The sequence below is a fragment of the Cetorhinus maximus genome, chromosome 16 (genome assembly GCF_964194155.1).
Source record: "Cetorhinus maximus chromosome 16, sCetMax3.hap1.1, whole genome shotgun sequence".
Classification (NCBI taxonomy): domain Eukaryota; kingdom Metazoa; phylum Chordata; class Chondrichthyes; order Lamniformes; family Cetorhinidae; genus Cetorhinus; species Cetorhinus maximus.
The window spans coordinates 30871951-30886708 of record NC_135894.1 but is presented as its reverse complement, the minus strand read 5'-3'; the positions used below and the strand labels follow the sequence as shown (position 1 = coordinate 30886708).

The 14758-nt window shown below is 42.7% G+C and overlaps 1 protein-coding gene across 1 annotated transcript in view; it reads left to right on the top strand.

The window, feature by feature from the left end:
• akap11 (A kinase (PRKA) anchor protein 11) overlaps window positions 1–14758 on the top strand; it is a 118177-nt gene that overhangs the window by 80583 nt on the left and 22836 nt on the right. The window contains 2 exon segments of the mRNA XM_078560612.1: window positions 1–3591; window positions 11664–11822. Coding sequence (XP_078416738.1) covers window positions 1–3591; window positions 11664–11822 — 3750 coding nt within the window.

The following is a 14758-nucleotide window of genomic DNA, read 5'->3' as shown; positions in this document are numbered from 1 at the left end:
GTTATCCATTAATAATTTAGCAGACTACTTGGTTGGTGACGCAATCTCTGGAGCTCTGCGAGAACTGAAATTTGTGAAGAAACAAATTTTTAACAATGCTGTTGCCCGATTTGCAACTGACCTAGCTGAGGAACTCATTTTTGAGGGTATCATGGAAGTTTGTCAGTTCTGTCACCCACTGACGCCTACATCCATCACGAGCTGGTCGCTTGATGATGAAGAGAAGATTGTGAACTCCTATGCGAGAGATTTGTCCGAGTCAGTCCTACAGGAAGCTTTTATTGAATTGTCTCAAGTGGATGTGACTTTCACAGCACAAGCAGCAATTAGTATTTCCCTGGATAATAGAAAAGATTTTTGTGGAGAAGATGTAACCCAGGCACTAAAAATTTCTAATGACCCAGTTGATGTCAAAGAGAAAACACTGCTAAGAGATTGTGAAGGGTGCTTTACAAATACTGTAGCAAACAATGCATTTGATGGTTTGCATTTGATAGAGGAGGAGTACACAATAGAAAAAGCTTTACTTTGTGTTTCAGGCGTTGTGAGTTGTGTATCAGTTCCCAGTGCTGTCAAAACACTTCCTTGCAATTCTTCTGATTCCTCTCTCAACTCATGCCATCATCACATATCACCAGAAGTGAAACCAGAACAACCTCCAAAGACTGGTCTAGCTGGATTGTGTTCAAGAAGCAGAAAGATGGATGAATCCAGCTATGTGAATCAGCCAGTGGATCCTGCAAGTCATGTCACCTGCAGTGGGTACATTTCCTGTGACAACATGTATCTTTGTACTGAGGTTACTGATGCTGATGATTGTGAAACATTAAGGAAAAGTGAAGATTTGGACACTAATGATGCTGTTGCTACAGCATGGAAAAATTGGCAAACAACAGTAGCAATGATTGATATTGTGGCAAATAATGCTTTTGATTTGGTGACTGAGCCTAAAGTGGAGTATAAGGTAGAGGAATATGCTTCTCAACTAAGTAAAAAAATACTCTCTGAGCCTGTGTCTGAGAGCCTGCCAGTTCCCGAGAACCACTTTGCTGCACAGTTGGCAGAAGCAATTGTGAAGAATTCGGTGGATGAAGTGAAAACAAAAGTCACAAAGCCTTACAAGGCACTTGATGGTGGTTTGCAGGCTGGCGCTGTCGAAACTAGTAAAGAAACTCCTGATAGACTCTCAGAGATCCCAGAGGGACAGATACAGGAGCAGTTAACAGTTGGGAAAATGATTTCAGGTGGGCAGCAGCAAGATTTGTACACTCAGTCGCCAGATCTGCTGCGAACACCACCTGTGTCACCGATTGAATATATTCCTGGCAAAAGCTTGACCATCCCTCAGCATTTTGCACAGGCGCTAAAGGGCCACTTAGCAGAAGAGTTTCCTCCATGTACTCCACCACCTAGTCCTACTGTTGGTCTCAAGAGTTCAGATATAGAAAGTACAGAGGGTGTTCGTGGTCCTGAGCTCGCAGATACCCTAAAGTCATTGACTGAACATCTTCAAGGTCAAATCTTAATGCCAACTTTCCAGACTCCCTCAGCGGAAGTAAATGAACCAAACCAAGAACTACGTGTAGGGTTGCTCGGAAAGTCAAAGATTGGACTTAACAAAGATGGGTTATTTTCAGAGGAACGCCTTAACCCTGTTGAAGGAAGTAGGTCTCCTGGAACACCACCACCAACACCACAGCAATCATTCCATGAAAAGAGTCTGAAGAGTTTCAATAGGAAGCTTAAAGGAGAGCTGGCTAAAGAGTTCTTGCCAGTAACCCCACCATCCACCCCCCATAATCATTCTGTCCCAAGTTTGGCAGAGATGACCCAAGATACTGAGGAAAAGGCTGAGTTTGTGCTGAAGCTAATGAGGTCACTGTCTGAAGAAGTTCTGGACAATGAGGATGACGAAAATTTTGATTTTGCTGAGAGACATACAGAGATGAGGGAGCAGCCCATTCCAAGTTTGAGACGAGAAGCAAAGGTTTTGGAAAAAGAAGAATTAAAGTTAGATATTAAGAGGCATGCCCTGTACTATGCCAATCAACTGGCATCCAGCATAGTTTCCATGGCAACTGAAATTGCGGCAATTTGTGTCGAAGATGCCGACAAGTGTGATGGCGGAGAAATGAAAAGCTTTAAGGTCCTCCCCAGCAACCTGTGGAAATCAGCCCGAAGTGAACTGTACACTCGGGCCACTGGTGCTGAAAGGAAACTTCCAGAAGAAGTTGTAGGTTCCTTATGGAACTACGCGGGCAAGGTGGCAGGAGAGGTCATTCGGGATGCCAAAAAAATTCTCAGCTCAAAGAAGCACAAGGTCAGAAAATTCAAGAAGGATGGCTGGCAAGTTGAAAGCAGTGAATGCAGCTTTGGAGAGCAAGAAAATGTTGGAATTGAAGGACTAAATGCCATGGCTGATCAGTGGTCCCGAGAGCTTGTAGATTCTGTGCTTCATTCACCCCAAGGTAATGCTCCTGGGTTCATGTCTAAACATTCAAGCTGTGAGAGTGTTACTGATGAATATGCAGAATATATTATGAGACTGATTAGTAGAGAAGGTGGAAATGGTGAGGTAATAGTGGATCATTATGCCAGTAAGCTTGCCTTCAGAACTGTGAAAGTAGGCTTGGAACAAGCAGCCAGGAGGATCAAACAGAAGTATAAGAGGAGACTGCTCTCCTCACAACAGGCAAGGGGAGACAATGGGGCTAAAGAGCTTTTCAAGTTTCTGACAAGGGAGGACAACCAAGATGGGGATCCTGGTAGGAGAGGCCATGATCAAAGAATGATCAGAAAGGACTCCAGAGATTTGACAAGGTTTGCAGAATCAGTCGCTCAAACGATCACATACGAAGTCACACAGAAATTGAAGACGGCATCTGGCATGCATGGCTTGCCCAAGTCCCTAACAGATTCTTGCCTTTATGAAAGGTCGCAGCTGGAACAGATGGCAGAGGAACTCACCAAGAAGACATGGACTTGCTCAATCCAACCTATTGCCCAAAGGAGTAAACGCTATCACAGTACAGGAAGTTTAAATGATTACGGATATAACCTTGATAGCACAAATCTAACTCTTGAACATTATTTGGGGAAAAGTGGTAATGATGCTGTCCAGCTGAACATGGCTGAGGATGGTGTTCGCAGTCTAGAAAGCAGGAAGCAAAAAGAATGTTTAGCGTACGCTGAAAAGTTGACAGAAATGGTTTTAAAGTGCTCTCTAACAGATAAAGAATCAAGAAATTGCATTAACAGGTTAAGCTCCCAGACTGCTGGTTTCTGCAGCAAAAATGCCTCAAGAGCACCATGGCATAGCGGTAAACTGCTTGCCAAGCCAGAACACTATGTCCATAGAACTGTTGAAGCTTGTCAGCTGGACGTGCCTAGGATTCACATTGAGTTGGAGCAGAGGGGACTTTTTCCACAGGATTTGATGTCAGTGGTGACTGAGAAAGCCAAGCGAGATCTCAGTAATACCAGCCTGGCAGCGGATAGTGGTATTGGACAGGATGGTGCAAGCTTCACGGAAAGTCTTGCTGCAGAAATAATGACATCAGCCATGATCAGTGCCAGCCAGTCAATTGTAAGGTAAGTGAAAGTTGTTCTCCTATCATTTTACCTTAACTCAGATGCAACATTGTTCACTGTTTTCTCAAAGTGTCAACTGTCATATTGTTTTAAACTCGTAGGGAGATTGCTGGGAGGAAATCAACTGGAAGCACTGTGATTGTTTAAAAAAGAAAGGAGCAGGCAGCTGATCTTCCCCACCCCAACCCCCAGCACCGCTCCCTGCCAACCACGCCATTGATTGTTAGCTGTAGATCTCAGCTGTCTCCTACCTGACAAAGTTTGTTATTGCCATTTATTGGTTCCTGTTAGAATTTCTGCTGATATAGTGACAGGAGATGCCAGAAACACACTTCAGGTTAGTCAGCATGTGGGACTTTATAAGACAGTTGTGTTTTAAATTGTTTCCTTTAATTTAAAGTGAGAGAGAATGACCTTAATAGGGTCTGGTGAGGTGATATTAAACTCTGCCTGGCCACAGGACCATGTGATCTGGTTAACATGGAGAAAGAGGTCCAGGCTGATACCTATAGAAAACCAAGTGACGTTTTTCATGCCTTGACACAAAAGAGGGACAGCTGACACAAATATCCACTGAGAAAGACCTGGAGAGGGAGACTGAAACAGCTGCTGCTGTGAAAAGTAGAGGAAAATACTGTTTTGTGTTAGCCACCAAGCAGGATGATAATGGGAGCTGGTTCTCTTAAGAGATGGAAAGTGTAGAGATTTAAAGACCAAGGAGGGTGTATTTCTGCTGGAAACTGATGTGGGGATATTCAGAAGGCTGAGTGGAATGACTTAATGACTTTCAAAGGACACTGGAAGATTTGTCCTGGCATGGCAGGGAGAAAGGGAAAAGCCCAAGTTTGGAACTGAATCTGGAAGGCTACATATCTGCTAGGAGCATGGCGTAATGTACAAATGGGTCAAAAAGTATTTCTGTTGTGTTAGTTAATGGGGAAATACCTTTTCTTTCGTTTGGTGTGTTAGTTGTCTGTTAAGTAATGTTTAGTTTATGTTGCTTTTAGTTTGTTAGTGAAAGTCTTTAAACATGAAATCTTGTCCTGCGATTCTTCTATTGCTCATTGCAAAATCCATATATCTTTTTAAATGTTATTGTTCTCTACATGGATTGTAACACGAGGAAAAAAAAAGACAGATCATGCTTAATTTGGGTGTGAAGTTTAGATGAGAACTGAAACCAGAATGATAAGCAGGCATCCAATAAAGGTTGGGAAGAGGAAAGAGAAATAGTGTGAGAAATCTTCCTCCTCCAGCCCTGTTGTATCATTAACCATCATTTTTACTCTGGGAGGAGAGTTTTGTGAGTGAATCTCCAGAGGAGATGAGGTCAGTAACAGTCCTGGAAACAATGGCCCCTGGACCATGACCCCACCACTGAACACCAAGCCATTGTTTCCAGGACTGTCACTGACCTCATCTCTTCTGGAGATCTTTCCTCCACAGCTTCCAACCTCATAGTCTCCCAACCTCGCACGGCCTGCTTCTACCTCCTACCCAAAATCCACAAACAGGACTGTCTCGGCAGACCGATCGTGTCAGCCTGTTCCTGCCCCACTGAACTCATTTCTTGCTATCTTGACTCCATTCTCTCTCCCCTTGTCCAGTCTCTTCCCACCTACATCCGCAATTCCTCTGATGCCCTACATCAGATGAACAATTTCCAGTTCCCTGGCCCCAACTGCCTCCTCTTCACCATGGACGTCCAATCCCTCTACACCTCCATCCCTCACTGGGATGGTCTGAGGGCTCTCCGCTTCTTCCTCGAACAGAGGCCCGAACAATCCCCATCCACCGCAACTCTCCTCCGTCTGGCTGAACTTGTTCTCTCACTGAACAATTTCTCCTTAAACGCGTGTCACTTCCTCCAAATAAACGGTGTGGCTGTGGGTACCCGCATGGGCCCCAGTTATGCCTGTCTCTTTATAGGGTATGTGGAACATTCCTTGTTCCAGTCCTACTCAGGCCCTCTCTCACAACTCTTTCTCCGGAACATCGATGACTGTTTCGGTGCCGCTTCATGCTCTCGTCTGGATCTGGAAAAATGTATTAAATTTGCTTCCAATTTCCACCACTCCATCATTTTCACATGGTCCATCACTGACACTTCCCTTCCCTTCCTTGACCTCTCAGTCTCAATTTCTGGTGGTAGACTGTCCGCCAATATCCATTACAAGCCTACCGACTCCCACAGCTACCTCGACTACAGCTTCCTGTAAGGACTCCATCCCATTCTCTCAGTTCCTTCGCCTCTGTTGCATCTGTTCTGATGATGCCACTTTCCAAAACAGTTCCTCTGACATGTCTTCCTTCTTCCTTAACCGAGATTTTCCACCCACGGTGGTTGACAGGGCCCTCAACCGTGTCCGGCCCATCTCCTGTGCATCCACCCTCACACCTTCCTCTCCCTCCCAGAACCATGATAGGGTCCCCCTTGTCCTCACTTATCACCCCACCAGCCTTTGCGTTCAAAGGATCATCCTCCGCCATTTCCGCCAACTCCAGCATGATGCCACCATCAAACACATCTTCCCTTCACCCTTCCTGGCGGCTTTCTGCAGGGATCGTTCCCTCCGGGACACCCTGGTCCACTCCTCCATCACCCCCTACACTTCAACCCCCTCCCACGGCACCTTCCCATGCAACCGCAGAAGGTGCAACACCTGCCTCTTTACTTCCCCCCTCCTCACTGTCCAAGGGCCCAAACACTCCTTTCAAGTGAAGCAGCGCTTCACTTGCACTTCCCTCAATTTAGTCTACTGCATTCGCTGCTCCCAATGCATTGGAGAGACCAAATGCAGACTGGGTGACCGCTTTGCGGAACACCTTCGGTCTGTCCGCAAGCATGACCCAGACCTCCCTGTCGCTTGCCATTTCAATGCACCACCCTGCTCTCATGCCCACATGTCCGTCCTTGGGCTGCTGCAATGTTCCAGTGAAGCTCAACGCAAACTGGAGGAACAGCGCCTCATCTTCCGACTAGGTACTTTACAGCCTTCCGGACTTAATATTGAGTTCAACAGTTTTAGCCCATGAATTCTTTCCTGCATTCCCGCCCCCTTTCCGATCCCCCTTTTTCCAAAAATTTATAATTTAAAAAAATGTATATTTCTTTTCCCACCTATTTTAAAATTTATTTCGATCTATTGTTTTATCTCCACTTTTTAGTCCATTTCGATTCCTTCCCCCCACTAGGGCCATCTGTCACTTGCTTGTCCTGTTTGCTGTCCTTAATGTCCCCATTAGTACATTCCTTAGATAATATCACCACCGTCAACACCCCTTTGTCCTTTTGTCTATGACATCTTTGGCAATCTCTTCTTTGCCTCTACCTATCACTGGCCCCCTAACCAGTTCTACCTATCCCACCTCCCTCTGCCAGCTTATATTTCACCTCATTTCTCTATTTCCTTAGTTCTGATGAAGAGTCGTATGGACTCGAAATGTCAACTGTATTCCTCTCCGCAGATGCTGTCAGACCTGTTGAGTTTTTCCAGGTATTTTTGTTTTTGTTTCATATTTCCAGCATCTGTGGTATTTTGCTTTTATCTTTGTGATCTCCCCAGGTCTATTTATCTGCTTAACTAAGCATTTCCATTTATTTACATTTAAATTCAATTTTAAACTAAAAGTTATTTTCTAAAATATATGGATTATGAAATCAAATGTTCGCAATATTAGCCAGACCTGCACCTTAAAACAGTAAAATTCTAACTTTAGCATTCACCATGCAGAATGGATGTGGGAGTTCATGTTCAGTTTGGAGACAGAAATGGTGAAGGGAAGAGAGGCTGGAAGATGTCATGAAGCTATTAATGTATATAATATTATTGGAAAATATTTTTCTTTTAAAATAGAGGTTCAGTCTTTGGGTGTGTCTCAATTGGATTAAAGCCAGCTAGTCTGGGTGCTTTGATGTGTACTAGTTTTGAGATGTAAGAGAGGTAGAGTGCATTTGCACTTTTTGAATAGAGCATTCAAGAAGGTGAGTGAAATATGGCACCTAGCTAGCAGATTTTTTCTTTTTTTTTCTGACTTCACGTGGTTTACATCTACCCTGTTCTAATCTTTCTACAAAGCAAAATACTGTGGATGCTGGAAATTTGAAACAAAAACAAAAAATGCAGGAAATACTCAGGTCAAGCAGCAGCAGTGGAGAGAAACAGCTAACATTTCACGTCTATGCCCTTTCATCAGATCCCCAATTTTGTTCGCTTGGTGTTACTTGGGTTCTTGATGCCACCTCCTCTGGATGTAGCACAAGGCATGGGGCCAGAATGAGGCCTTATTGCAGTAGAATTGCGGGTCACGACCTAACCAAGCGCTTATCATAAACTTCTTGAAGAATTGTTTTTTTCCAGGCTGTGTTCTCCCATAGGTGGATGAATGTGCCTGATTTATAAGGGAAGATTGTGCTTCTTTTGAAAAACAACACCACCTTGTTTGTAAGATGTACTATTGTTATTTTGGACCACTAAGTATTCTTTATCTATTTAAAGGTAAGCCAGCATTGAAGGATCTCAGTATACGTGACATTAAGCAATCATTGTTATAAAGCAGTTTTAGCATAGGGCAGGAACTGAAGTTTGAAATGAAATTGAAGCACAATGAGGAGTTAATCATGTTGCTAAGTTATTTGATAAATTTAATTGCTGCTAACTTTTTCAGTGTTTTGTTTTTCTAGCCAGGACACTAGGTGCTCATTAGAGTTCCTGAGGTATTGCAGTCTCCTGACTTGCCCGTGCTTTGTGCAATCCCACTACGTGTATGAAACTGGCATTTAGTTCCTACTCCCGGCACCTAGTGTTTATAGAATGCAACACATTCCAGGGCACCTGGATGTCACTTGACCATTCTTTCAGCCCATTGAATGGGTTCAGTTGTAATAGAGAGGAGAGGGTTGGTAACTGGAGACTGTAAAGCTGAAATGCATCTATATTTCTAACATCTGATGTATCCAAAGTCAACTTGCGCACTGTCTCTTCAGCCAGCGCACTGTTGGCTTGAATTGCATGTGGCTGTGTTTGTTGATTGGCATCACAGTGCTGACGCTCCTCTTTCTGTAGTTAGGCCAATGTTTGTTCAATCAGATCTATAACACTTCCTCAGAAGGCGGCATAGGCAGGGTTATTGAATATTTTTAAGGCAGGGGTAGATAGATTCTTGTTTGGCAAAGGAATCAAAGGTTATCAGGGATCGATGGAAATGTGGGATTCAAAACACAAACAGATCAGCAACGGCCTTACTGAATGGCAGAACAGCCTCGAGGGGCGGAATAGCCTATTTCTGCTCCTATTTCAAATGTTTGTATGTAACATGTTAAAAGTTTAATGTAAGTGTTACACTTCCTGTCACCCTTCAGGCACCACCCTTGAGTGTATCTGACTCACTGTGAGTAACCTTGTGAGAGGCCTGTAAATCTTAAATAGAAATGTCGAACTGTTACTGTGTAGAATTGAGTGAGGGAGAATCATTTGATAAAACAAAAACAGAATTACTTGGAAAAACTCAGCAGGTCTGGCAGCATCGGCGGAGAAGAAAAGAGTTGATGTTTCGAGTCCCCACGACCCTTCAACAGAACTGAGTAATATTAGGAGAGGGGTGAAAAACTTTTTCACCCCTCTCCAAATATTACTTAGTTCTGTTGAAGGGTCATGAGGACTTGAAACGTCAACTCTTTTCTTCTCCGCCGATGCTGCCAGACCTGCTGAGTTTTTCCAGGTAATTCTGTTTTTGTTTGAGAATCATTTGATGTCTGTTATGCCTTTGTTATAGCTAGCAGCTGTATGTCTTTCAGGTTGTGTCAAAAGGGTATTTCTGTCTCTAGTTTCACTGGATTCCTTGAATTAAGTTGTTGGGTTTTGGCCAACTGTCCAATCTCATCATTTATATTTAAAAATTTTGATGTTGCCAAAGTTTAGCCAAAAGTCTGACATCAAAAGGAAGTCGGAATTCTTTTAAAAAGTGATCATTTAACTAATGAAGAGAGTCCCTACTGAACTCTGGTTGATGGAAGATTTCAAGAAACTCAAAGCTCTGATCAGTGTTTTGATATTTCACTTGCCAAGGTTACCGAGAATAGAAGCTACAGAACTTCCGATATCCAGTTTACAACAATTACCCAGGGTCTCTCATTCCTCAAAGGTAGATCGTACAAGCTGGAACATATAGTAGGTATGGTAGCATAATGTTAATATTACTAGACTAACAATCCATGGCCTGGACTAATGACCTGGAGACATCAGTTCAAACCCCACCACAGCAGCTAGGGAATTTATATTTAATTAATCTGGATTAAAGTTATATTAGTAACCATGATACTGAAGTGTCAGATTGTTGTATAAGCCCAACTGGTTTGCTAATGTTCTTTAGGGAAGAAATTCTGCCATCCTTAACCGGTGTGGACTACATGTGACTCAAATCCCACAACAATGTGGTTGGTTGACTGTGCAGTGAAATGGCCCAGCAAACCACTCAGTTATCAAGAAGACAGCTCACTTTCACCTACTCAAGAACTATTAAGGATGGACGATAAATGCTGGCCCACATTCCGTGAAGGGATATTCCCCTTATGGAAATCACTGAGAGACCTTTGTAAGGGAAAAATAATATTTTGAAACTCAAACCATATGAACTGGTTTCAGTCAGTTGACTGATACCAGCTACAGATCAATGGGGATGTTTAGAAGTTGAAAGTTGGCCAACAAAACAAAAGGCTCACCATGGAGCTCAATGCCAGGAACCCAGCAAGTGCAAGACAAGCTTATATCGAGCAGAGCAGAAAGAGGCCTTGAAAATAATTTCTCACACCTCGGATGGGAGGTCATTTAACCCATTGAGTGCATTGACTCGAGAGAGAGTCATTCAGAGAGCAATCTGGTTCCCGGCTCTTCCCCATGTTCCTGAAATTTTTTCTACAGTTGTTATGTGCAGACTGGAGGCAGACCTGGGCACTGAGCATGTCTAAACGAAGGGAAAATAGCACCTGCATGTGTAGGAACAGTGTAGGAGGAATAGGAGGAAGCCTGAATGGCAGCACCAACAGGAATGTGAATTTGAATTGCACAAATGGGAGAGCATGAGTAGGAAGCTGAGGGAAAGGAGAAGCAGCAGAATCTCCCATTGGTGGAATGAAGCAGGAATTGTAAACCAGTACAGTGGGGGTTTAGCAGACGTGGTTGGAGTACTTCACATGGGGTCATCTGGAAGAAACTGAATTACGAGCTCTTTGGTGAAAATGACAGAAACAGATCAGCTGAGAAAAGCAAAATAACTTTCAGACATAGCATGCTTGGTATAGCCTACTGTGCAGGTAGCCTCAAAGCACCCAGTGTGCCAGTGCCTGATGTCTGTATTATTGACCACAATTTCCACCTTTATAAAATGAGAAGCTTTTATTCTGTTTACTTTGGCTGTGATAAATTTGGAATGTTTTAAGTAATATTTTAACCTTACTCTTTTATGCTCAGTTTTCAAAAAGCGGTCGGAAGTAATATTTAAATGCACTCCTAATACCTTTTCATTCAACTCATTGGACTGGGGTGGCACCCATACCATGGGCACCTTAGTATCTTTATTTTTAAAAAAAGCTATCTTGAGGAACTGTCGATTCAAATTTGGATTAAACCCCAATAATCATTTTTTAAATTCAGTCATGATGTGAGCATCGCTGGCAAAGCCAGCATTTGCTGTCCATCCGTAATTGCCCTCGAGTCAGTGGTGGTGAGCCACTGTTGAAAAGTTATCTTCTGTATTTGTGACTGTTTCTCATTACTCAACGACTACTTGACGTTTACACTCTCCTTCACAAAGTATCTTGTGATACTCATTGGATTAAAGCCATTGTGCCAAGAGCAAGCTGTTAGTTTTTGGAGTCAGTGTATGCATGTGCAGACCTTTAATTTTGCCTTTGTAAAACCTAAATAATCAACTCTTGTATTTGCAGAAAAATAAAATATTCAAATGGTTGATTCTTTGAAAAGTAGATGAAAGTGATTATTCCAGCAATGTGGTTTTTATACATCATTGTTTTTTTTCAAAAAAAAATTAAGGCTTTTGCACTCTGCATCTAGTGGCAGTCTCAAGGATGGATTGCGGTCAACTGATTCTACCACAACCAGTCAACAGCTTAGCCTCAGCGTAGGTGATGACAGTACTGGCAGCTGGTCCAACCTGAGCTTTGAAGATGAACATCTAGATGAGACCAGCAGCTTCCTGCATCTCAGTGACAGGTAAATGTGAGCTGTACAAATTAAAACTCACATTTTCATTATAGTTAAACCATTTTAAATGACATATACCACAGTATTTGTGTCTTTCCTGTAATTAACAAGCAGCCTGTAATTCTGAAGCATGTGGGGTTTGAACAGTTTGCTTCCAAGAGCAGTTCTTTATGAAACCAGATTAATTTAACAAATTACCCATTATTTCAAGCCCTCCAATATTGGAGAGTTGCATTAAAGCCAGTGTCTTGATGGTTTTCATGCAAACAGATACTATTTGACATTGGTTTAGCTTCACATATAGAACATGTACAGGATATGTAGCCTATCTTTTTGCATTGCTGAATTTGTCCTGTGAGATTTAAAGTTGGTGATGCACTCAAAATTGCCAAATCAATTCCTGTTGTGTTGTTATTTTCCAATGTATTTAGCAATATTACCAGTACAAAGGACGAGACTTTTTCAATGGAATTTGACATGTTTGGAACAATTAAAATTACAAAACTTTACTAATTTGAAAGCTGAAAGGTTTTGGTTAAGTTTCAAAGGTGGGAAGATTTATTTAATTATTTTATAAAAGCTTCAGGGAACTTCATCCCACCCATGGATGAGGTTTCCTGAAAAACACAAAGTCTGCTTGGGTTTTTCGGCTGCCCACCCAACCTTAAGGCTGAACAAAATATCAAGATGAAGTGCGATGACATCGGGACACTCATTCGACGTCATCGTGCGTCATTTTACGCGTCAGCAAGTCGGGCCCACCCCCGCACGCCAACCGGAAGATTCAGCCCATTATTTCCTCTGGTGAAGGGGTGCAGAACATGGGCCCATAACCTAAAAATTACAGCCAGGCCATTCTGGGGTGATGTCAGGAACACTCCTTTACAGAAAGAGGAGTGGAAATCTGGAACTCAACCCAATAAAGTCGTCAAGGGTGGGTCAATGGAAAATTCCAAAACTAAGATTTAAGAATTTTTTTAATACTCAAGGGTATTAAGGGTTATGGAGCAAGGTGGGTAGATGAAGTTAAGATACAGATCAGCCGTCATCTAACTAAATGGAAGAACAGGCTTGAGGGGATAAGTGACCTACTTCTAACCTACAATCTAGGAACTGATTGTTCCTATCAATCTTCCTGAGCTTTTAACATCCTTTGTTCAGGTCCATTAAGATAAATAGAAATGGAGAAATGGACAAATCCAGCTGATTTCACATTCTTGCACCTGTTACAACTTGCTCGTGTTGTGTAAACTAGGGCAGATAAAACAGTCTTTAGCTGCACTTTCATCAAGCCACTTCCAAAGCACTTTAGGCTTTTATTTTTTTAAAGTGGCGACAGCTCTGTAAAAGTAATATTGAATTGATAGGTTTTTGAAAAAGTGGCATTTTGTTCCCACATGAGCTGAAAGGACATCCGTCTTAACATGCTGCAAGCGGGTTAAATGTTTAAAAGTTTTAAATGAAACCTTTTCAGGTCGCAATTCATACGCATTGAGGATGGGAAGGTAGGTGCGGAGATGACTAAAATGAGTTACTTCTGAAATTGTATATCCTTGGCCTATTTTTAGATTGTAGGAACGTTAGAAGTAGGTCACTTATCCCCTCAAGCCTGTTCTGCCATTTAGTTAGATGACGGCTGATCTGTATCTTAACTTCGTCTACCCACCTTGCTCCATAACCCTTAATACCCTTGAGTATTAAAAAAATTCTTAAATCTTAGTTTTGGAATTTTCCATTGACCCACCCTTGACGACTTTATTGGGTTGAGTTCCAGATTTCCACTCCTCTTTCTGTAAAGGAGTGTTCCTGACATCACCCCAGAATGGCCTGGCTGTAATTTTTAGGTTATGGTCCAATGTTCTGCACCCCTTCAGAGGAAATAATGGGTTGAATCTTCCGGTTGGCGTGCGGGGGTGGGCCCGACTTGCTGACGCGTAAAATGACGCGCGATGACGTCGAGCGAGTGTCCTGATGTCATCGCACTTCATCTTGATATTTTGTTCAGCCTTAAGGTTGGGTGGGCAGCCGAAAAGCCCAAGCAGACTTTAATGCGAAATTTTGAGAGTGCAGAGTTTGCATGTTCCTGTCAGGATTAAAGGCAAAGTTAACAGGCATAGGGAACCTTGGTTTTCAAGGGATATTGGCGAACTGGTTAAGAAGAAGAGAGGGGTGTATAGCAGGTATATGCAACAAGGAGCAAATGAGGTACTTGTAGAGTATAGAAAATGTAAGAAAATGCTAAAAAAGGAAATCAGGAAGGCAAAAAGAAGACATGAGGTTGCTTTGGCAGATAATGTGAAGGTAAACCCGAAGGGTTTCTACAAGTATATTAAGAGTAAAAGGATAGTAAGGGACACAATTGGTCCCCTTGAAGATCAGAGTGGTCGTCTATGTGTGGAGCCTCACGAGATGGGGGAGATCTTAAACAGTTTTTTTTGCATCAGTATTTACTCAGGAAACTGGCATAGTGTATAAGGAAGAAAGGGAAACAAGCAGTAGTGTCATGGAACATATAGAGATTAAAGAGGAGGAGGTGCTTGCTGCCTTACTGCGAATAAAGGTAGATAAGTCCCCCGGGCCTGACATGATATTCCCTCGGACCTTGAGGGAGACTAGTGTAGAAATTGCAGGGGCCCTGGCAGAAATATTTAAAATGTCCTTAGCCACGGGTGAGGTGCCGGAGGATTGGAGGGTAGCTCATGTTGTTCCGTTGTTTAAAAAAGGCTCCAAAAGTAAACCAGGTAATTACAGGCCAGTGAGCCTGACGTCAGTAGTAGGTAAATTATTGGAAGGTGTTCTGAGAGATCGGATATATAATTATTTGGACAGCCAAGGGCTGATTAAGGATAGTCAGCATGGCTTTGTGCGTGGTAGGTCGTGTTTAACGAACCTTGTAGAGTTTTTCGAGGAGGTTCCCAAGAAAGTAGATGAAGGAAAGGCTGTGG